The sequence below is a fragment of the Acinonyx jubatus genome, chromosome C1 (assembly GCF_027475565.1).
Source record: "Acinonyx jubatus isolate Ajub_Pintada_27869175 chromosome C1, VMU_Ajub_asm_v1.0, whole genome shotgun sequence".
NCBI classification, from domain to species: Eukaryota; Metazoa; Chordata; class Mammalia; order Carnivora; family Felidae; genus Acinonyx; species Acinonyx jubatus.
The window spans coordinates 15933795-15958006 of record NC_069381.1 but is presented as its reverse complement, the minus strand read 5'-3'; the positions used below and the strand labels follow the sequence as shown (position 1 = coordinate 15958006).

The following is a 24212-nucleotide window of genomic DNA, read 5'->3' as shown; positions in this document are numbered from 1 at the left end:
CACCACCACAATCAGGATATAAAACATTTTTAGGGGGGCACCTGGGTGGCTCAGTCGGTTAAGCGCCTGACTTCAGCTCAGGTCACGATCTCACGGTTCGTGAGTTCGAGCCCCGCGTCGGGCTCTGGGCTGATGGCTCAGAGCCTGGAGCCTGCTTCCGTTTCTGTGTCTCCCTCTCTCTCTGCCCCTCCCCCGTTCATGCTCTGTCTCTCTCTGTCTCAAAAATAAATAAACATTAAAAAAAAATTAAAAAAAAACAACAAAACATTTTTAGGGCTCCTGGGTGGCTCAGCCAGTTGAGCATCTGACTCGATGTTGGCTCAGGTCATGATCTCACAGTCGTGGGATTGAGCCCCACATTACAGAGCCTACTTGGGATTCTCTCTCTCTCCTCTCTCTGCACCTCTCTCCGCTCACATACTCAATCTCTCCCTCTCAAAATAAATACATAAGCTTTCCCCAAAAATCAAATAAAAGAATTCAAAAAGAGCGAGAACATTTTCACTGCCCAAAACATTTCCCTTATGCCCAGTTGCTTTCTACCATCCCCACACCTGGCCCCTGGCAACCAGTGGTCTGCTTTCTGTTTCTTCAGTCTCACCTTTTCTAGAGTTTACATACACACAGAAGCATACAGGATGCATCTTTTGTTTCTGCGTGCCTTTCATTTAGCGAAAGAGCGAAATGCTTTCAAGACGCATCCGCATCGGTATGCTAGATGAGATAGCACAGCATTTAAAATAACTGTATGTCGAACTAAATTAAAGTAGCCCATGAGTGGCCTAATGAGACCTGAAAGTGTATGAGATTATGATGAGAGAATGTCATAGACGGAGGATTATGATTAACCCAGCTCTGTTACCTGAAATCCAAATTGAGAGAGAAAGAGAGAATAAGAAAGAAAGATGTGGGTAAGGGCCAGACTCTGTAGGATCTCTTAGCAGGTCCGGTAATAAAAGATTTGGATTTTTATTCTAAGCGTAAAGAGCCGCAGGGGCGGGGGAGGTGATTAAGTAGGGCAAGGACCTGAGATCTCATTTATACTCTCAAAAAAAATCTCTTTCTGGGAGTTGCTGCCAGTGGAGGATTATGGGGTAAGAGTGAAAGGGGCCAGTTGGAGCTATTTTGGTCATCCAGCGAAGCAGGTGGGGCCTTGGTGCGGTAGAGACGGAAATGGAGAGACCTGGGTGGAATTCCGGGTATATTTTGGAAATAGATCCATACCTGAGATCAGATCCGTGAACGGAATCCACATTAATTTGCAGAAAAGACTTAGCACATCCTTGCTGGCTGTTGGAAACGGCCTCCCAGCCCCGGGCCAGCACTTTGTAGGTGCTCAGTAAATGTTTGCTGAATAAGGCCAACTGGCTCGGCCGACTTTCCTGAGTAATCCCTGACATTCCCCAACGCCCTGCTCTCTAAGGTTTGCCAGACTCCCTCCCGCTAGCATTACTGACTCAGCGTAGAGCCCTCCTTGGGGGCTCCTACACTTCGGAAGCATGCGAGAAGGGCAATGCCCGGCTGCTTTAGGGATTCCGGATGGTGGGAGGTCAGGGGTGAGCTGGGCAGGTTGTCATTGCCGCGTGCACCCCCGCCATCGCCCGCACAGCCGTGTCTGCCTGGAAAGAGCGTGGGAGCAACAGAAGCAGCTGTGAAAAATCCTTCAAACTGTGATAAAAATAGCCGTGGCCTCCCTTACTCCCTGTTCCCTATGAGCCTGGACATGTTTGTTTGCTCAGCTTTGAAGCTCAGAGCCATTCCCCAGACCCTGAGCTCAGGAAGAGAGAGGCAAAGAAGGGAGGCTGCTGGGGAGCCGGAGGGGCGGGGCAGATACTCCTGGATTCAGCCACAGAACGTCTAAAACAGAGCCTGCAAGACGATCTGACTCGTCTCTTCTATCTGGCAGATGGGGACGTCGAGACCCGGAGAACAGCGAGGATGGCTCAAGGCCCCTGGTTGCTCACTGCTCGGCCTGGCAGAGGGTGACTGATGGATGGTCCAGGGAAGGCCCCCTGCCCCCCCAGCTTCACACGATAAACCGTCCAGCCTCGATGCTGCCAGATTTGAGCGGCTCCCAGCCCCTCTGTGGGCTCTGCAGGCAGACGTGCGGCCACCCTGGCCCTCTGCTTGGTCCCGAGGGAGATGGGCCACCTCCCGGCACAAGCCCTGTCAGGACATCACACCTTCGGGGCCCTGTGGACGCTATTCACCGGTGCTGCTGCTGAACCTCTGGGGGTTTCTGGCCTCGGAGCAGCTGGAGCGAAATCCCAACAGATGAACCTCTTCCTGACCCCTGGGAAATGTCAGATCTGCATACATTAGGTGGTGGCAAGCCATGTCCTGAATGGGAGCGGGAGGTGCAGGTGTGCAGGAAAATATGGGAAACTGGGAGGGAAGTCGGGAAGGGGGAGGGGGCAGCTGAGACTGTTTCGTAGGGAGAAGCTGCTTCTGTCATTTTGGGTTCCTACCTGATGGGGAGTTCCATGAAGGGAAAACTTCCTCTTAGTCATCTTTGAAGTCCCAGAAAGGGGGACTTCTGGCCCATAGGAGGTACGTGCCTGGCGCATGGTAAGTACTAAACGATGTGCGCATTACCTTAAAAGAGGCAAAGAATGAATGAATGAAGCTAAAAGACTTTTCACATGCCTGACTCTTCCTACCTGGAGAGCGCAGTTGACCCTGACATTCGTGAAGGGCGCACCTGGAGGCCATCCCTCTATGTGTCCCAGAGATGCTCAGCAGCAGTGTGTGGATGATGGTTCTGATGACCAGCATTCTAGAGAATATTAATAGATGCTCCATGAAATATGAGCCCATGAGAATGGAGCCCCATGAGGCAGGGGCTTTTGTCTGATTTGTCCACTGTTACGGGCTCAGCTCTTAGGACAGAATCCAACGAGGACACAAAAAAGAAGGAAAGATCAGATGGGACTGGGAAACATGAGATCAAACGAGGTTTAAATGGTTCTTTCCTGCGGGACTTTTCAGAGCCTTTAAGGTGCCGGTGTGTACTGTTAATCACACATAATGATCTTTTTTAAAAAATTTTAAAATGTTTATTTCTTGAGAGAGAAAGAGAGACACGGAGTGCGAGTAGGGGATGGGGGGAGAGGGAGAGGGAACCCAGAATCCGAAGCAGGCTCCAGGCTCTGAGCTGTCAGCACAGAGCCCGACGTGGGGCTCAAACCCACAAACCGTGAGATCATGATCTGAGCCAAGGTCGGACATTTAACCGACTGAGCCGCCCAGGTGCCCCCACACATAAAATGATCTTAAGTCCAACTCTCTGGTGCCTCATTGCCCTGTAGTTCCTCAGTTGCCAGCCCCATCCCTCTAAGATGGGACAGCCTGAGGGAGGCCCAGGATCATGTAAGTGCCTCACGGCAATGGCACCAAGAAGCCACTGAGGGGACCCAGGACAGGAATGGCATGTAGGTGTCTCTTGCCCCAAGGAAGCCATTGCCTCAGCTGCTACCCGAGAAGATTGCCGGGCCATTGCACTGGTGAGGGCTGGGGAGCAAGGACACCTTCTTCCCACAGCCAGTGCTACGCCTTCCTGGGGCTGAGCGAGGGTGGGGTGGGGAAGTGGTGGGGGGTGGTGAAGGGGACACTGGAGGTGTCTCCTTCCCCTGCTCTTACCCCGTTGCCCTTCTGGCACATACGCCTTCAACAGATACTTGTGGAACACCTACTCTTTTCCAGGCACCGTCCTGGTCACCAGCAATCCTTCTGCAAAGATGACAGGTCACAGCCAGCAGGGGTAACATGGCAGCAGGAATTGGGTGCCATTCTGCTGGATACCCTCCATCCGCTCTCCATCTGACCCCACCCTGCCCCGCCGCAGAGTCCAACTGCTTTGCTCCGTGAAGCCATCTGTTCTTTCTATCCCGAGGTTTCCAGAGTGGGCCCTCCTCTGCGAGGCATTTGTTATGGGTTCAGCTGTGTCCCCCGCAATTCCGATGTCGAGTCCTAACTCCTAGTACCTCAGAATGTGACCTTATTTGGACATAAGGTCTTTGCAGATGCAGTTAGCTCAAATGAGGTCATTTGGGTGGGCCCTACTCCAACATGACTTGTCCTTATAAAAGGGAAATTTGGACACAGAGACAAACACACAGAGGGGAGACAGCCATCCACAAGCCAGAGAGAGAGGGGCCTGAAGCAGCTCCTTCCATCATGGCCCCCGGAGGGAACCAACCCTGCTTACACTTTGATTTCAGACTTCTAGCCTCTAGAACTGTGAGCGTACATTTCTATGGTTCAAGCAACCCAGTTTGTGGCTTCAGGAGACTCACACAGTATGCAATGGCTCCTGCACCAAACTCACATTCCAGACAGAGAAAGGAAAGGGCAAGAATGTGCTCTATCTTTAAGCACTTAACCTAGAATTTGCATACATCTCTTCTGACCAAGGTCACACATCAGCACGTGGCCTCCCCTGGCTGCCTTGGAGCCTAGAAAATGCCCTGTGTGCAAGGAAAAGGTCTGTTATCATGGGAGAAAGGGAGAATGGGCACCGGGCAGCTACCAGTCTCTGGCACCAAATACTATAGACATTTTCAGATGCAAGCAGCGAGAAGCCCTATCCAAACCCTTGGGAAATGTCTCACAGGGTGCGACTTCAAGTCCAGACGCAGGGGGAGCATGGGAAGATACACCAAGGTCCGGGGTCACCCCTCCGCCATGCCAGTGGCTCTGCCCTCCACAGGCTGCTGGCCTCCTCCTCAGGCTGGAAGGCAGATGGCTGTCAGCATCTGTCAAGGTCAAGCCAGAAAACAGAAATCTCAATTTAATTCAGGGAATTGGTTACCCAGGTGAGAGAAGTGCTGAGAAGCCAACAGGGAAGGTAGAAGAACCCAGAGATTAGCCAAGCTACTCCCAGGATGGGCGGATAGAGGGAGGGGATGCTGTTAGCTGGAGCCCAGGAGCTGGGGTAGCCCAACAACCCAGGCCTGTCCAATGGGAGCCATGTTGGAGATGTAGGGAGAGAAATACCCTGATTTTTCCCTTCCTCCAGTCCTCCTGTCTCCCACCAGTGCCTCCCATTGACTAAACCCAGCTGGAAGCCAGCTGTCCTGTGTGCCTGGGAAATCTAGCCTGCAGGACTCTGTCTGTCCATCCCCCTGCTCAACCTTGACGCTGAGAAATAAACCCAAGGCTGGAGCTTCTGTGAGAGGGGAGGAGAGGGATGGAACGCGAGGTCTCCGCTGGGCGGGCACCTCAGAGCCCCAGTAGGCCTCTGAAGAGCCTTCAACAAGAGGACAACATGATCCAAGGTGTGTTTTCAAATTCTAGATCTTTCTGATTCTTGAGTGGAAAATAGTCTCAAGAAGAACAAGAATACCTTCAGAGAGGCCAGCTGGTACTCTACAGAAGTTGTCCTGGTAACCAGGATGGGTTCTGTGGATAAGTAGATGGCCGAGGACACGGGAGGTGGCTCAAGAAAGACAAAGCTTGGGACTCACAGGAGAACCACACAGAACATGCACAAATATGCCAGGTGACCCAATTCAGTGTCCCAGATACACAACCACTACACGGGGACTTGCACAGAGCAGGCACTCACTCAATGCACATGGAGAGCAGACGTGTCCACAGCATGCACGCATACACACACACACACACACACGCACACACAGCAGTGCCCCACCCACTATGGCTTGTCCTCACCTGTTTGGTGACCTGCCCTTCACATGGAATATACCCTGGAGAGTGCATATTCTTAGAAGGCTTTCAGCCACACGTAACAGATGATGCCATCCAGAGACTTAAAGGGACGCCTGGGTGGCTGAGTCAGTTAAGCGTCCAACTCTTGATTTTGGCTCAGGTCATGATTCCAGGGTCGCGGGACTGAGCCCCGTGTTGGCGTCTGCACTGAGTGTGGAGCCTGCTTAAGATTTTCTTTCTCTCTTGGGACACCTGGTTGGCTCAGTCAGTTGAGTGTCCAATTCTCGGTCTAGGTTTGAGACCTGTGACGGGCTCTGCACTGGCAGCACGGAGCCTGCTTAGGATCCTCTCTCTTCCTCTCTCTCTGCCCCTCCCCCACTTGCACTGTCTCTGTCTCTCTCAAAATAGATAAACTTAAAAAAAAGAAAGATTCTTTCTTTCTCTCTTTCCCTCTGCGCCTCTCTCCTGCTCCTGCTCTCTCTCTCTCTCTCTCCTAAATAAATAAATAAATAAATAGGACTTGAATGTAAGGGTTTTCTCACCTAACCAGAAGGGGGTGGTGGGACAGTCACCACCAGTCGATTAACGCAGGGACACAGTGATGACACAGGGGACCCAGGCTCTCGCAATCTCTGTGCTTTACAAGCCTCAGTGCATTGGCCCCTCCTCTGGGGCTGCCTCCTTCCTTGCCCCAAGAGCAGACGTGGAGACAAGGATTTGGGTGCGGGTAGTTGATGTCGGAGGTGATCCTGAGAAGCGTGTGTAGGGAGCAGGGAAGTAAGATGGGGAAGGGAAGGAGGCCAAGACAAGGCATGATAGTGGACAACTGAGGCCCGGTCCCACAGGGAACTCGGGGAGCCAGTGCCTTAGAGGCGTCCCATCTCCATATGAGGAGGCTGCGTCTTCCTACTCGTCTCCCCAGAGAGCACCTGGTGTGCCCAGGGTTGAAGTACTCGCTCGCACATCTCCAGCACGCATGTGCTCAGAATTTGAGCCTGCACACGCACCCTCCCCCCAACACACATACGTGACTCGTACGCACACTACAGAGCACACCCCCCCTCCCCATTAAAACAAACATCTCCGCCTTAGTCTGCTTGGAATGCTGGAACAAAATACCGTAGACTGGGTGGCTTCAACAACAAATATTTATTTCGCCCGGTTCTGGGGGCTGGGAAGTCCAAGGTCAAGGTGCCAGCAGATTCAGTGTCCTGGTTTGCAGGTGGCCATCTTCTCATACCCTCACGTGGCAGAGAGCGGAGAGCAAGGGAGCGAACTGCCATGTGTCTTCTTGTAGGAGCACCGATCCCATTCACAAGGGCTCCACCCTCACGACCCCCTGGCCTCTCAAAGGCTCGGCCTTCTAATATTATCACACACGCTTAGGATTTCAACATATGAACTTGGGGGAGACGAAGCATTCGGTTCATAACAGTCTTTCACTACTTCTTACTCTGGTCTCTGGTTGGGCCAGGCAAAGCCTAGAGCATCGAACATTTATGGGGCGCCTGGGTGGCTCAGTTGGTCACGGGTCTGACTTCTGCTTAGGTCATGATCTCACAGTTTGTGGGTCTGAGCCTCGCGTCGGGCTCTGTGCTGACAGCTACTTTAGATTCTGTGTCTCCCTCCCTCTGTCCCTCCCCTGCTCAAACTCTGTGTCTCTCTCTCAAAAATAAATAAGTGATAATAAAAAAACCGTTTTTGACAAAAAGCCCACCCTTAGGAGCCTCACTTAAGGAGTCAATTCAGGGAGCCATTTCAGCCCCGCCCTCCGTCAGGCTGGGATTCCCTCTAGCCCCGGATGTAATCTCTCAAACTACCAGCAGGGGGCACCCAAGAGCCATGATCGCGTCTCAGGTTTTTTTTTTTTTGTTTTGTTTTTTTGTTTTTGTTTTTCTAGTAGGTTCCCTGGTTTGTGTAAGGGTCTGTTTGTCTCTGGGTGTGGTGGAGAGAGAAGATAGGTCTCAGGAGTTCCTCAGGAGAGTCTAGCTGAGTGTGATGGACGCACTCCTCACCAACGCTAGGCACTGCATCACCCGGGCTCCAGCTCTGCGGCTGACCTCACGATAGGCCAACAGACGAGTAATTGGATAGATAGATGGATGATTGGGAGAATAGAAAGAGGCTGACTCAAGAGAACAAGGTCAAAGAGAAGAATCAGGAAGAGGGACGGAAAGCAGACAGATGAGGGCAGAAATGGGGGAAAGGGAGAGATGCAGGGAAGGTGGGCAGGGGCGTTAAGGGGGGCGATGCTAACGTGAGGCCTCGGTGCTTTGGCCGGAAATCTCTCTTCTCCCGGAGGCCCACCCCCCGCTGCTGCCCACCAGACTGCTCCCCCTCTTTCCAGGGTGACTGGGGTTGGCATCTTGTGCAGGATCCCTCAGTGTGGATCCGTCCCTCTTGTCCTTATGCTCCCACAGTTCTGGGAGATGCTACCTGGGACCTCTCTGGTCTGGTTAAAATATGGGCCGTGGAGTCAGACCCAGGTTTGGTTTGAACTCAAAGCTCAACCATAGCTGTGTGACCTTGGCCAAGAAACCCACCCTCTCACTCCTCAATTTCCTCAGCCAGGGTAATACCAGTGACTCCTTCACAGGGTTTTCATGAGCATTTGAGCTATAAAACACTTAGCACCGGGCTTGGCATATAAGAACCATCGAATAGAAAGGAGGTGGAAACTATCGCTCTTGGTTCCGGAGAGTCCCATCCTCAAATGATCTGCCTTGTTGTTAAGTAGTTTTCCTCCACCTGGGTTCGGAAACTGTTATCATCAAAGTGAACAGTGAGCTGCGCTGGTTAATGCATGTGAGCTCCCTAAAATGCTCATCTCTGCTTAATTCATTAGTTAACAAGATTATCTGTTGCAGGGCTGCTCGAAATAAAATATAACTGGAAACAACCTAAATGTACATGGACAGGAGAATGGATGAATTGTGGTCTATTTGTAGAGTGGAATAGTGAAGAGCGAAAATGATTGAGCTAGACCTACGTGTATCCATATGGATAGATCTCAAAAGCATTTCATTGAATTAAAAAAACAAATTATAGAATAATGCATTCAGTATACCATAATATATATAGCATTTGAAAACATGCAAATTGATGATATGCCATATGGCAACATGTAGGAACAGAATAAACAGGGAAAGCAACGATCGTCAGAAGTCAGGATGGTGGCACCCTCCCAGAAGGGAGAGAGTGGGGTTGGCAAGGTCTTCGTGTGGCTTTAACTGTATTTATTCGCTTATCTTTGAGTCCCTTGAATATGGTACGAGACCTTCTCTGTTTTGTTCTTCACAACAACCCTGAGCATGAAATATGAGGAAGAGGCTCAGAGCAGCAGAGGTGGGAATTGAACCTCTGAAGGGGTCTCCTGACCCGGGCTGCCCTCCCTATCCAGCAGGCTGCTCCGGTTTTTGCTGAACCACTCATAGTGATCTCAGGGACAAAGAAAAATGCCAAGGAGCTGGGGCAGAGCAGCTGAGCTCTGCTGGGCTGGACAAGGAAGGCAGGTACTGGCCCACTGGGTTCGGGGCTTGGCTCGTGCCTGGTAGGGGCTTGGGCCCAGGCCAACCCAGGGGAGGTTTCTCACCTTCTGGTCTTTCCTGGTACTCTCCTGGTTGGGTCAGAGGTCGGTGCTCAAGCCAGCAAGGTCTCTGGAGTAGGAGGTGGAGGCCTCCTTGTCTCTGAACTTGGCTCTCCTGCTCCTGTAGCCCCCCCTCCCCCCACTTCCCACCCCAGCACAAGCAACCTGGGGGCACAGGCAGGTGGAATACCACGGAGTGAGCTCTGGTCCTGAGGACACCCGAGGATGCCCAGCCAATCAGGTCCTCAACTGCAGACTCCAAAGCCTTCAGGGGAAGACATGTTCCAACTGTTCCAAGACATGGACTGGCATGCTTGCTTGCTTGCTTTCTTGCTTGCTTTCTTTCTTTCTCTTTCTTTCTTCCTTCCTTCCTTTCTTCCTCTTTCTTTCTTTCTTTCTTTCTTTCTTTCTTTCTTTCTTTCTCTTTCTTTCTTCCTTCCTTTCTTCCTCTTTCTTTCTCTTTCTTTCTTCTTTCTTTCTTTCTTTCTTTCTTTCTTTCTTTCTTTCTTTCTTTCTTTCTTTCTTTCTTTCCTGTCTTTATTTTCTTCCTTCTGCAAACCTACTAAGTACTAGGGCCTGTACTGGTCACTGGGAGCCAAGGATGAGAGACAGCCCCTAACCTCCAGGGGCTCAGAGTCTGCTTGGGAGATCAGATGTGTAAATAGATGAGTGCCTAATAGACATTCAATACATGTTTGGATCAAAGTAAATGAAAACTGTCCAATAAAACATTAGCACTGGAAGAGCTGCTAGAGACTGGCCCATGTGGCCCAGAGAAGGGCAGTGACTTGCTCAAGTCACTGAGTGGTCCAATGGCATAACCGAAACTAGGGCCCAGGACCCCAGGCTCCGTCTAAGCTCTTTCTACTGCATCCCACCCATGCTTTTTGCTTGTTTGTTTTTTTAAGTCAACTGTGAAATATTTCAAGTATACAAAAAAGTTTAAAGAACAGTAGCATGTCGGGTTGCCTGGGTGGCTCAGTTGGGAGAGCACATGACTCTTGATCTTGGGGTTGTAAGTTTGAGCCCCATCTTGGGTGTGGAGATTGCTTAAAAATAAAATCTTAAAGGAGTTCCTGGGTGGCTTAGTCGGTTGAGCCTCTGAGTCTTGATCTCAGCTCAGGTCATGATCTCAGGGTCCTGAGTTCAAGTCCTACATTGGGCTCTGCACTGGGTGGAGTCCACTTAAGCCTACTTAAAAAAAAGGAAGAAAGAAGAAAAAAAAACTTAAAAAAGAAGAATAGTACTGTGCCCCTTAGGAACCTACCATCAAGCTTTGTCACATTCCCAGTGACTACCAGTGCCTCTCTTTCCAGCTTGAATCAGATGCTCTCCCTACTTCCTAGGACATGTTCCTTTTGTGGACTCCATGTAAGAGCTTCTTTAAACAGAGACTGTGAAGTATTTTCTGACACCAACTGATTCTCTGACACCCACTGAGTGCCCAACAATTCAACTCATTTCTGGCACTATCGATCTGGTGTTAATTACCAACAGATCGCACAAGTTAAGGGGCTCCGTTCCATATGCTTGCCCGCACTTAGACAAAAATCCCACCATCCTTTTCTCTCTGGTTTGGTAATTTGCTAGAATGTCTTGCAGAACTCAGAAAAACACTACTCATGTTTACTAGTGTATTATATAAAGGATTCAAATGAACAGCTACATGAAGAAATTGGATTCAAATGAACAGCTACATGAAGAAAGTCATAGGGTGCATGACTAAAGAGTCGCAGATGCCATTCATGAGAACGACAGGTCTGGAATGGTCTTTTTTTTTTTTTAATGTTTTATTTATTTTTGAGAGATAGAGAGAGACAGAACGTGAGTGGGGGAGGGGCAGAGAGAGGGAGACACAGAATCCGAAGCAGGCTCCAGGCTCTGAGCTGTCAGCACAGAGCCCGACGCGGGGCTCGAACTCACAGATCGTGAGATTGTGACCTGAGCCGAGGTCGGAAGCTTAACCGACTGAGCCACCCAGGCGCCCCTGGAATAGTCTTTAGAGACCGTTTAGTGTCCTCTTCTCCTTCTCCAGTTGGGCAAACTGAGGCCCAGGTCATGCAGCAAGCTAATAACACAGCTGGGCCTTGGGGTGCCTGGGTGGCTCAGTTGTTTAAGTGACTCTTGATTTCGGCTCAGGTAATGACCTTGAAGTTCGTGGGTTCGAGCCCCCATCGGGCTCTGTGCTGACAGTGCAGAGCCTGCTTGGGATTCTGTCTCCCTCTCTCTTTGCCCCTCCCCGCTTTCCCTCTCTCTTTCTCTCTCTCTCAAAATAAATAAACATTACACACACACACACACAGCTTGGGCCTAGAACTCAATTTCCTCATCCGCCAAATAATGAACAGCTGGTATTTATTGAGAATTTACAGCATGCCAAGGGATCAGCCTTGTGGGGCAGGTATTCTTATTATCCCCAGTTTACAGATGAGGAATTTGAGGCTCAGCTAAGGGAAGCAACCCGCCCGAGGTCTTTCAGCTGGTAGAGCCAGGACGAGGCAGAATCTTACTGTGAAATTCCTCTCCGGGAGGACAAGGCTTTCACCTCGCTCTGTGATTGAAAGGACCGGGTCATCTAAAGCTGCTTCCACCTCTCTGTGGGGGGCAGTGGGAGCAAGACCCCTTCGCATGGAAGGTGACCTCCCCCAACCCCAACTGAGAATCCAGGGCTCGGTTTTGCGGTGTTTGGCCCCAAACCGGAAGTGCCGACCTTGTCATCGGCAGCCTGAGTGGGGAGGCCTGAGGGGGTAGTTGCCCCAGGATGGGGGGAGGGGAAGGAGGTGAGATGAAGCTTCACAGCGAGAGGCCCGAACCTGAGGAGAGAGGAGGCCAAGAGACGCATCACATTTATACCAAGGCGGGGGGGGGGGGGCACTGGCTTTCATCCTGTGCTGTGCTGTCACCCCTCTGTCACCCTGTGCCTTTAGGAAAGTCTGTCACACACACTAGCTGCATATCTCCGGTGGTTTACGGCACAGATGAGGGAATAGCGGTCACAGTGGCAGGACGTGGGGCACACCCGCTAAAAGGTGACAGTCGCAGAAGGTGGGGCAGCAAGAGGGCTCTGAGAATTGGTCCAGAAGCACGGACACAGAGTGAGTGGTGACAAGAGGCCACAACAGGCCCCTGGGACTCCTCAGAAAAAGTGGTTCCAAACTTCCCACAGCACGTGAAACAGCGCTTTGAGCTATCTGATTTGATTATCAAAGGACAAGTCACCCCAGGAGGATGGAGGGGTTTGTGTAGACCCGTTCCAGGTGGAAAATGCTCAGCACAGTGTCTCCCCTCAGTAAATGCTTCATAAATGACCAAGTGACGGAGGCAGTAGGTACAGCAGTTAGCAGAGCGATCGGAGCCAGATTGCTTGGGCTCCTCACCTTGTCCAGGTTCCTTTAGGTGAGTCACTTCACCTCCGTCCTTCAGTTTCACCTCTGAAAAGTGGGGGTGCTGGCAACACCTACCTCATAAGGTTGCAACGAGGGATAAGTGAGCGAATGCGTATAATGCACTTAGCACGGTGTAGTAGCCAGATTCTCCAGAGAGACAGAACCAGTAAGAAATACAGATACATCTTAGTCTGTGTTCAGATTGCAATAACAAAAATACCACAGGCTGGGTGGCTTCAATAACAACTATTTATTTCTCACAGTTCTGGAAGGCTGGGAGTCTAAGATCAAGGCACTGGCAGACTTAGTGTCTGGTAAGGGCTTTCTTTCTGGGTCACAGAGCGCTTTCTTGCCATGTCCTCACATGATGGAAGGGACAAGGATGTTCTCTGGGGTCCTGCTTTTGTAGGGATACTAATTCCATGAGGGTTCCACTCCAATGACCTACTCACCTCCCGCAGATCCCACCTTCAAATACCACCCCATTGGGGGGTAGGTTTCAACATATGAATTTCGGGGGGATACAACCTTTTAGTCTCTCTCTCTCCATATATATATGTGGGGGGGGCATATAAAGAAATTTATTATTAGGTATTAGCTCATGCAATTATGGAGGATGAGACCCAAGAAAGCAGGTAGTGAGGTTCAAAAAGGGCTGAGAACAAGACAGCCAATCTGGGTCTCAGGGTCTAAGAACCAGGAGGATTGATGTTGGATTGATGGCCCAACTCAGGCAGTCAGAGAACAAATTCAACCTTTTTGTTCTATTCTGGCTTTCCACAAATTGGATGATGCTGACCCACACTGGGGTTTGCTTTACTCAGCCCAACTCGAATGTTAATCTCTTCCAGAAACGCCTTCATAGACGTACCCAGAAATAAGCAGACATCTAGGCACACCGGGACCCAGTCAAGTTCACACATAAAGTTGCACAGAGCAGCTGGGACACAGGAGGCATTGGGCACCTATTGGCCACTATTATTATGGTTTTTTGGAAAAGGAGACAGAAGTTCAAAAAGGCTAAGTCATGTGGCCGTAGTCGCAGGGTTGCAGTGGAATGCTGGTGAGCTGGGTCTCAGAAAAGAAAACCAAACAAACAAAAACACCTGATTTGCTGCTTTGCCAGTTCCTGTGGTGTAAATATCCCCACCATGGCTGATTTCAAGCCACCAGTGGTTTAACAACCTGGTCACCAAATTCCAGAATATTTAACAATCGGCTGACTCCGGCTCGCTGCTGCCGGTCCCCCGGGCCTGTAACATAGGGAGGATTTCGTAAACATTAGCTATCGCTACGAGCCAGTCAGTCTGCAATGATCACTGGGTACCCTCCTTGCCCCTTTTACAGAACAGGAGATTGAGGTTTGCAGAAGTTCAACCACTTATTTACCCAAGGTCACAGCAAGAACCAGTTACCTGCTGTCCTACTTCCTATGTCTTCACTCAGCAAGGTTGTAGATAAACCAATCCCCCCCCTCCCCCGCCCCGCCATGGGGAGAGGGAATTTCCCAGGCCCCATGAAGATAGGAGCCCTGTGCCCTGCCACCATTGGCTGTTCTACCCCACAATCCCCGAGGTGGCTTGGCAGGTGGGAAGTTCTTGCTGGCTGGGGCTCTTGCCAAGCCACGCCTGCCCCAGCGCTCCTGAGCGCAAATCTGTCTCGGCTTGTACCTGCCTCGTGTGGGCTTGGGGAAGGCTGTTTTGGCAGCCTGTGAGCAGAGGGCCCTTATCCTCGAGGGTGTTGGGGCATGAGGGTGTGTGACTCAGGGTGCTTGGGTGGGTAAGAGGCTGCAGCCAGGGGAGGGCCAGAACGCAGCCCAGGAGGGATTTTCAGCCCTGCAGACAGGCTGGCCCCGTGACAGGTAAGGGCTCAGGTGAGTCACACCAGTAAGAGTCGCCCGAGGCTGGGCACAGATGTCCTCCAGCCAGGGTGGGACAGCCGAGAAAGTTTCAAGTGGCTTGGCTCTAGCTGTCTCCTGAACTGATGGGGGGGTCGGGGGGGGGTGGTCTCACAGTTGCGGCTGCCGAAGTCAGTCCTTATCTTTGGTACTTCCGGAACCAGGTGCTGAAAGGACAAGGGAACACCCCTCCTACCATCTCTGGCCCCAGGGGAAGGGAGGTTGGGGGGGCAGGAATAGGGGGTGGTTAACTAGCAGCATATGTGCTAATGAGGCAGGGTCCTAAGGTCTCCGGAGAAGGAGGCTATTCGCTCCATTCTGGGGGAGCCCAGAGGAACGGGATGCCCTCAAACTCCTCACGCCTGGGGTAGAGAAAGGGCCCCTGCTGGACCCGGTGGGGGCACAAGAGGGGACAGGTTACAGGTAGAACTGCTGGGGTGTGGGGAGTTGGGGGGGATGAGAAGGAGAGGGAGGGGCAAGGAATGATCGAAAGCCCAGCTGGTGTGGCAGCGGAGCTGAGGAGCCAACGGTTGGAGCTGGCCCCGGTTGGGCAAGGGAGGGGGCTGCTGTGGCTGGAGACTCTGCAGGGCACCCACCCAGGACATTCTGAGACTCTGGCATCCATCCTTGCAGTGCTAGGGAGGGAGAGGCAGCTGGGCTTGGCTGGGCGGTGGAGGATGGGGTTTGGTGGAAGACAGGGCTACAGCTGCCCACCCATCCATGTCTCCAGGCTAGACGCCTCCCAACGCTGCTCGGTTCACGGGGTCACTTACTGAGTCCTCACTGGGTGAGAAGAGTGGCCCCCTTGGATGGAGCCGGAACACTGGGTTCTAATTCTGACTGCTGGGTGAGCTTGGGTAAGTCTGTTGCCCTCTCTGAGTCTCAATTACCCCATCTGGCAGACAAAATACCTACCTACCTCTTAGGGGCGCTGGGAGGATTCAATGAGAGGGTAGAAGGTCCTGGCGCGGGGTAGGTACTCCACCCATGTCAGTTTCTTGGGGATGGAGCTGGGCAAGAGGTAGGGCAGGCAGCTTCCGCATACCTTTCTCCTTGCGTGTCCTCATGCTTGGAGTCAGCTGGACCCTAACCAGCTGGACTGACTCAAGACGGGGCCCTGAGAGCCCAGGATCTGAGGACAGAACCTCCTCTCCCCCGACCCGGGGAAAGGGCTTATAGTCTCTCGACCCCACTTCTGGCTCCCTGCCCCTTCTGGCTCTGAAGGCCTCTGTGGTCCCCAGAGTACCTAGAGATCCCCTGGAGTTGGGGAGGCCAGAGAGGGGCATTCTTGATCTTCTGGGACACAGCCTGGCTTTCTGATAGGATGGACGAATAGCACATTCCTCCTAAAATAATTGTCCTCGAGCTATTTCCAGAGGCTCTTGGTGCCCAGGCCAGAAATGGCCAGTGATCTCGATGCCTGGGTACCTTCAGGACATGCGGTGCAGAGTCCCAGCCCTCTCGCTGGCTGGCTGCCCGCCTGCCCGGCCCCCAGCCCAGAGCAGAACCAGGCCAGGCTGAGGCCCCACAAGAAAACTGCTGATACTGCTGCTTCACTGGTCCACTGAGTTCCCCCACACCCTTCTTCCTCCTTTTTTGGAGGGCCCTCTGATCCCTCCTCTGGGCTCTCTGTTTCAGCATCTATAACTACCCCATCCCAGGGCAAAAAGGCCTTTCACCCTCAGTGGCTGCCGGCTAAGGAGGGCCCACAGACGCTTCCGTGTTATAGCGCTTTATAATCCTGGGTCTGATCCTTCAGAAACATCAGACTAAGAACCTTCTCCGGAACAACGTGGCTGAGCTCTTCAAAAACGACCATCTCTTAGGGGCGCCTGGGTGGCTCGGTTGGTTAACGTCCATCTCTTGACTTTGGCTCGGGTCATGATCTCACGTTTCGTGGGATCGAGCCCTGCATCGGGCTCTGCACTGACAGTTTGGAGTCTGCTTGGGATTCTCTCTCTCTCCCTCTCTCTCTGTTCCTCCCCTGATTGCAGGCTCTCTTCCTCTCAGAATAAATTAATTCACTTAAAAAAAAAAATGTCCATCTCACAAAAGACAAAGGCTGAAGAATTGTTCCCAGCTGAAGGAAACCAAAGACCCCTGAGAACGAAAAGCCATGCTTGCTCCTGGGTTGGTTCCAGCGCCTGAAGAGTTGCCAAGAGGAACATCGGAGGGGCAGTCGGTGAAATGTACGTTACATGATCAGACTCCACCGTTGCCGAATGTCCTGTACTTGGGTCATCGTAGTGTGGATGCGTAAGAAAATGTCCGGGATATCTGTTCATCCTTGGGGTAGGGACTACTTAGTGCCAGGCCTTGTAGATTTGATCTTTCCTTCTCCTGGGCCGGAGGCCTCTGCCACAGCCATGTTACAACAGATCCTCGGTCAGGCCAAGAAGCATCCAAGCTCGATCCCCCTCTTCGTATTTATTGGAGCAGGAGGTACGACAGCAGCCCCTGACATGGTCCAATCCAGATGTCAGTTAGGGTAGGAAGAATAACCCAGAACTGACTGGGTCCCAATGATCAACACGAGCTCTACTCACCGATTGTAGATTACAGCAAAATGAAGGAAGAAAGTTCCAGACTTGTAAATGAAATGTCTTGCTCTCAAGCCGCTTAGAATGAAGGTCTCCCAGAAGCCCTCCGTACAAAATTTTCCAGTTATCCAGGAAATATTTCTCCTCTGAACTCACATCAGTGTTTTGTGTTAGGGTTTACACTGATTAATAAATATCTGAAATTTGAATTAAAAAAAAAAGAAAAGAAAATGCCCCCGTTCACCTGGCATGTGGGCAATACACGCCCAAGTGTTCAAGGGGAAAAGATAGTGCTGTCTGCGACTTCCTCTCCAAATAATAATAATCAGAGTGTGTGTGTGTGGTGATAAATGTAGCAAAAGCGTTAATAAATTGTGGATTTGGATGAAGACTACTTGGGAGTTCGTTGTCTTGTGAGTTTTCAGTAAGTTTGAAAATTTTTCAAAATATAAAGTAAAACTGTATTTTCAATGTTTGAGAGAAAGCAATGTCGGACGGAGCCTTTCCTTAGCACATATGTACTGGATGCCCCCTAAGGACCAGGGCTGGGTCGGGGGCACACAGGTTCTGAGATTTGCTGGCTGAAGAATCTCAGGTTCTGGCCAGCTCTCATCAGGTAGTAGGTACTCGACACTGGATCGCTGACTGCCGCGGGGAAGGAAAGACAGTTAGGCTCAAGAATGGGTCACTGGAAGGGAACAACACTCTGGGAGACTCAATAAATGTTTGCTGAGCCAGTGAAGAAAGAGAAGAGATTGATGCTGATCACGGCCGATGGGAGTTATATCAGGGGCAGCTGAGAACTCCCTGACGCTCAGCATAATTAAACACTAGAAAAACAACAAGGAACACTGGAAAACATCCACCCCAGTCTCATTTTAAAAATAGGGCCCATCTGTCCTGGAGGGCTTAAAGCGGCGCGGGCCCTAAGGCAGGGGCCTGGCCAGGATGGCCTCTGGAGGCCCCTCCCAGCTGTAAGATTCCATGATTCTATGACACGGCCAGCAGTCTGGAGTGGCGACATGAGGGTATCCCCAGTGGAGAGCAACAGGAGGTCTAAGTCATCTACCTCCTAAAGACAGAGTGAGCGTGGCAGAGGGCCCTTATGGCAGATAGGGCTTAGCCAGCCAGGAAGGGAAGGGTGGGGCTCTGTGGGGGTCAGTCCTCAGTCGCCTCCTGTATTTCTGGAGGAGACAGGGTGGGGTTGGACCCGGAAGGGAAGAGGCAAGGGTCTGTGCATTCCACGCGATTCAGACCCAAAGGACAAGGGCAGCTGAGGGCCATGGGCTGGAAGAGGGGCAGGCAGCTGTTTTCTGGGTGGGACAGGCTCAAATATTGCTCTGTTCTCACTAGACGGAAGTGGAAAATTAGCATCAAACTGGCAGTACTGGGGGAGAGAAATCAGAACCTGCCTTCTAGCTGGGGAAGGAGAGTATTGGGGAACCGATGGACAATGGAGACGAGGAAGGGAGGACTACACTGCCCTTGGCCGGGACAGGAGGCGGGGTTACATGGACTGGGCATTTCCTTGGCCTGGTCAGGTCTAGGTCTCGGCGAAGTGCCCACATTTGGACCACAAGGAGTAGGAATCCCAATTCCCCTCCTCCTGTGGAGTGGATGAGGAGACCTTCTACTACCCGAGAGGGTCAAGACCGAATATCCTGGAAGGCTGTGACCTTACAAGTCCAGCCCTATCAGTAGTCTTGTCCTATGACCTTCCCCCCTCTCATTTGGGATTCCTAAAGTCAGGATCAACTTAGGTACGGGGTTAGCAAGCACCCCTGTCTCTCTGGTTCTCCCCAGTTGTGCCCCCATCCAGCAGGCAGAGCAGATGTGGTGAGAACTCTTTCTTAAGAGACTGCGAGGGAGGGCCAAAGTCACCCCAACAACATAGCATTGTCTTTCAGGGGTCATCAGACACGACCGAGACAGTACCTCGGCCCCCACCACTTCCAACCCGTGTAATCTGAGACGAGTCACGTCATCTATCTGAGACTGAGTTTCTCCATCCATCAACCAGGAGTAGAATAGTGACCACCTCCTTGATTTGTAGCAAGAATTACATGTGAGACACAAGCAAGGGGCCAGGCACGGAGAGAGTACCTATAGCATCGCATCACTTCTAAGATGCATTTTTTTTTACTAACAGGCGCATTGCGTAGTGGACGATTACATTCTGGAAAGGAGGTATCTCTCCATGCTTGGGATTTCCCCATTAGAGATTCAATCCTTGGCTTTTGTGGTCTTCTGGAGTCCTTGCTCCAAAGGCAAATGGGAATTTCAAAATATGGGCCAGAGCCAAAGGATCAAGGAGACTGCCCCACTTTTCCTAAGGGTCCTCTGGCCTTGAGTTGTTCTCAGGGTCTTGCCTTCTGCCTTGTCTCTTTTTTTTTTTTTTTAACTTTATTTTTGAGACAGAGACAGACCATGAACGGGGGAGGGGCAGAGAGAGAGGGAGACACAGAACCGGAAGCAGGCTCCAGACTCTGAGCCATCAGCCCAAAGCCCTACGCGGGGCTCAAACTCACGGTCCGTGAGATCGTGACCTGAGCTGAAGTCGGACGCTTAACCGACTGAGCCACCCAGGCGAGCCCCTTCCGCCTCGTCTCTTGCTTTCTGAAGAATACGGTGTCTGTTTTCCAGTTTGAAAATCCCCAGGGCCTAGGAGGACGTTGAGGAGTAGGAGAAGGGTGCTGTTGGCTCTCCGGAGCCAGAGGGAACCCACGGGGAGAAAGCGTGCAGGGAGGGGGCAGGCAGCCGAGAGGAGCTGACCCAACTGTCTTCACCAGGCCCGGTAGCCAGCCTCCAGGTGAGCTCACAGCAGGTCGGCGCCACGAAGCTGTATCTGCCCAGCTGGGACGATGTCTGGACGTCCGGTGAGCCGTTCCAACATCCACAGCCGCTTGAACCATCCCAACAACGTGTCCTTTTCGGCCCAGGCTCCAGGCTGGCCCCACGGCCCCGGTGTGAGCGGGGCTGATGGTGTCAAACGCCCCCGCACCCCGAGGGGCTCTGAGACCAGCAGCTGCAGCCCCTCCTCGGAGCAGCCCGACAGCCCCAGCTTCTTCAGACTCCCAGTGAGGAAAATCTGCACGGGCCGCCCCTACAACTCCAAGTTCGTAGAGACAAGCCACCTGGCGAACCACCCCAAGGTGGCCAGAAAACCCGCTTACCATGGCGGCCCCCGCTACCTGCTCTGTACAGAACGTCCCTCAGGCCCCTGTAGCCCCACCTTCCTGGACCAACTCATCAAAGGCATCAACTACCTTGACAGATCCACCAGTGCCTTCTGCTCCAAATCGTCACTGAGCCTGCCCAGGCTTGCAGCCAACTGCCTGGAGCGTTCGGCCACCTCCATCCACCTGGACCACCCAGACCACGCCTTCCCCCGTAGTTACTCCAACCCCGTCACCGGCGTGGCCGCCTCCGACGACTACACCAACACCTGCATGGTGCCGTCCACCGGGGGCGTCAACGCTTTGCAGTGTGTGGATGGGCCTGCCAACGCCAGATGCCCATCCCGGCTTCAGAGACGGAGCCTTACACCCGTGCTGCCGCAGAGGCCGGGGACGAAGCTGCCTGAGCTCCCTTTGTTCGGCAACGGGATCTTTTCCTTGGGTCACCTGCCCAAGTTCTGGGAGGCAATCCGCTCGGGCTGGAGAGCCCCCGAGCCCATCTCCAAACCCTGTAGCTGGTGGTAACATCGACCGCGAAATGGGTACAGGCGCATCGGGCTGCAGCGGTAGAAAATAAATGGTCTGTGGTAAAATGCTTCTTCCGAGGCTCTGTTGGAGGGGAGGGGGCGGAACAGCCATTGGGATTGGGGGTTATAAACTCAAGGACCTCCAGGGCCGGGAAGGTACAAGTTAATGGGTGAACTGGCCGAGGGGAGAGGAAATACTCGGTCTAAACCGAGCTCTCAGACGGGTTGTTGCTTTTTCCAAAAAAAAAAAAAGCCAGGAATCTCATGTTTACATGCTAACAACAAATTCAGAAATGTCCTAGTGCTCGGTGGGCCCAAGAAAAATACTTGCTGGTGGAATGTGAAGCCCACAGGCCACAGTTTGGAATCTCTGGTTTATATCTTGAATGGATCACTGGGGGGTTTCCCCATGGGAAGAGAAATAGACTAGCTATTCACTCCCGATCCCTATTCATACTCTTCTGGTTTCAGGATTGTTGTGGATGTTGATTTTACCACTGCCCAATGTGAACAGAAATAATAATGACGACAATGATAGGATGGTGGTGGTGGTGGTGACAGCAATAGTAAGACTTCACAGAGCACTTATCGTGGAGCAGGCACTATTCTAAGTGCCTCATCTATATTCTCTTCAGGATGTGTTTTTAATGACTGGGGCTTAGGGTGGATGTAGAGGAAAACTTTCTGATGGCTAGTGGGAGAGGCAATCAGAGATCGTTGCCACTGGAGGGAATGCCCTTCCTAGGAAATCTCTGAAGAGTGGTTCTGTCCAGGCCAGATGAGGGCTGGAAGGTCAGAATGAGGAGGCCCCAAGTTTCTTGCTGGAAATGTCCGAGAAAATGTTCCCTGAGCCACCAAGGGCTCCCTCCAAACCTTCAGAGACTCAACTGATTTGAGTGCTGAGAAGTGAGACCCCACAAGGCATCCAGGGACTGAGGGATCGTAGAGACTGGGATTCCAGCCTCGTTCTGCCACTAGCCTGCCCTGGGACTTTGGGTACATCACTTTCTCTCCCCAGACCTGTTTCCTCTTCTGTAAATGATTAGGGTAGCTTCGATGGCCCCTAAAGGCCCCTGATTCTGATATTTCTAAATCTGTCTTCCTAGTCCCAAGCCAGGCCTGGGCTGAGAATTGAGAGTGCCCCCCTCCCCCCACTTGCCCCTCAACTCAGGCCTCCTGAGTTCTGAGCCAACTTCCCATTTTTGGCCTTGGGACCATTTCTGTGTGACTCTGAACTTCAGGCCCAGGCCCTTCTTGCTGGAGCTTTCCTGTCTCCTTGGAAATACAAAGGCCAGTAGCAGGTCAGCGTGTGGAATGGGGCTGACCTTAAAATAATGCAGAACCCGCAGTTCTACAAGATTCCATGACTCTTAGAGGGAGTGGCCTGCTCTGGCCTACCTAGCTGCATGGCCAAACAGAGAATGGCCAAGCCTGAATATCCCTATCATGAGGTCACCATGATGGTGTCGGGATAGGAGGAAGGCTAGGAGGAAGGATAGGAGGAGGGAAGGGCGTACCAGACCCCAGTGTACTGAATTCACCCCCACTTCTATTTCATCTCTGAGGAACAAGGGATATCCTCCCTGGGCCTAAAGCTCAGCAGTCCAGCACACTCCTTTCCTTGTCTCTGGGATCCCTTCCCTCCTGAGGGAGAAGACTCAATTGTCCAGTGACCCATTCCCCAGGTGGACATTTGTAGGAATACAGCTTATTAGAATCCATTTTGGCACAACTCAAGAGATAGTTCAAGATGTCCTGATTCCCAAATCCTCTGTCTGGCCACTCAAAGCCATCCCCTTCCTGCCCTAGGTCCATATTTGCATAAGATTTGTCCCTGACTCTCCTGGAGATGCCTGACTCCAAATCGGTTTAATTTCCCCTAAGCAGAGTGTAAGACCCTTGCCTACGACACTGCCCTTGAGGCCTCCAGTGTCTAACCCAGTTCTGGCTCACAATAGGGGCTCAGTTATTTTTTATTTTTTATTTTTTTTTAATGTTTATTTTTGACAGAGACAGAGACAGACACAGAATGTGAGTGGGTTAGGGGCAGAGAGAGAGGGAGACACAGAATCCGAAGCAGGCTCCAGGCTCTGAGCTGTCAGCACAGAGTCCAGCGCGGGGCTCGAACTCACAAGCTGTGAGATCATGACCTGAGCTGAAGTCGGATGCTCAACCGACTGAGCCGCCCAGGCACCCCAATAGGGGCTCAGTTATTAATATCGATTACAGATCAGTGTGCCCAATAGGCGCTCAGCAATGGTAATTACTATTGTCTGGAGAATAGAGTGTCTTATATGCAATGGATGTTCAATAACTATTAATTATGGCCAACGTTTATTAAGCTCTTAGCTATATACCAGGCATTGTTTTAAGTGCTTTATACATAATAACTCATTTAATCCCCACATCAGTCCTTCAAGGAAGTTACTATTGTCCCTATTGTATGGATGAGGAAACTGAGGCACAGAGAGGTCAGGCATAAATGATTATGATAAAGATGATTACAGTGCATACAACACAGCGGCTCTTCAAAAACTGGTTGGCATTGTCATTATAGAGTATTATGTGCACAGTAGGTGTTCAATCGTAATAACAATTATCTTCATGATTATGACATCTTGCAAATAGTAGGTGCCCTGCAAACGTACACAGTGGATGCCCAATGAATGGCAAATATCATTACAGAGCCCAATACATAGTAGGTGCTCAAATGAAGTTTGACCACTGGTGGCGGGTTGGATTATATGTTAAAGGGACAGGATCTCTGTACTTGGCCCGACCGCTGCTCGGATACTCACTGCTCACGAATCCCTTTTCACCAGGCACTTAGCCCAAGTGCAGAGAAAATAAGGCTCTTAGCTAGAGAAGGCTGGCTGTTCCATGTGGCCAAGCAGAGACCACAGGAAGTCCTCTGTGTCCACTGTTCAAGCCATGGATCTGCAAGGTCTATGTAAACAGGAAGCAGCATGCTGGCTATAGAACAATGTCACAGCCTGGTGTGCTGCCTGGCTTGTATACGGAAGAAGCTAGGTGTCACCACAGCTGGGCGGGGGGATTGGGGGGGTCAGAGAAAGCCCTTCACACCTGTAGAAGTAACCTCAACATTTATTGAGCACCCACGCTGTTCCAGGCATGTGTCCGATGCCTGAAACATAGGGTCTCAGCCCTCTGTACTCTCAACGAGGCTAAGTTTTAGTACCTCATTTTGCAGAGGGGGAAACTGAGGCTCAGAGAGAAAAAGTGCCACCCCTAAGCTCCTGCAGCTGGAATGGAGCAGAGCTGGGATTCCAACCCAGCGCTCTGACCCTCAGCCAATGCCTTTTCCATCCAAATTGCAGGGGTTTTTCCTTCGTATTTATTGAATAGATCCCAAGAGAAAGAGGGGTAAATCTTGGTATCCAAAATATGCAGTAAACTAGACAAAGCAAGGACG

The 24212-nt window shown here is 51.6% G+C and overlaps 1 protein-coding gene and 1 pseudogene across 2 annotated transcripts; both read left to right on the top strand.

Annotated features, from left to right (window-relative positions):
* The first annotated feature begins 14153 nt into the window (after positions 1–14153).
* On the top strand, positions 14154–17543 carry LOC113599127 (cytochrome c oxidase subunit NDUFA4-like; annotated as a pseudogene).
* A 501-nt stretch (positions 17544–18044) lies between these two features.
* Positions 18045–20869, top strand: LOC106977663 (uncharacterized). 2 transcript variants are annotated; one of them, XM_053204177.1, is made up of 3 exons: positions 18076–18159; positions 19226–19263; positions 19866–20869. In XM_053204177.1, the coding sequence occupies exon 3, from the start codon at positions 19938–19940 to the stop codon at positions 20775–20777; it is 840 nt and encodes a 279-aa protein (XP_053060152.1). In that variant the 5' UTR covers positions 18076–18159; positions 19226–19263; positions 19866–19937; the 3' UTR covers positions 20778–20869. The 2 variants fall into 2 exon arrangements, with proteins under 2 accessions (XP_014930690.1, XP_053060152.1); XM_015075204.3 differs by lacking the exon at positions 19226–19263 and having other exon boundaries at positions 18045–18159; positions 19866–20868.
* Positions 20870–24212: the final 3343 nt, after the last annotated feature.

What these genes read in the sequence shown, in the direction of transcription:
- LOC106977663 (XM_053204177.1), top strand. Translation starts at nt 19,938, where the DNA reads ATGTCTGGACGTCCGGTGAGCCGTTCCAACATCCACAGCCGCTTGAAC.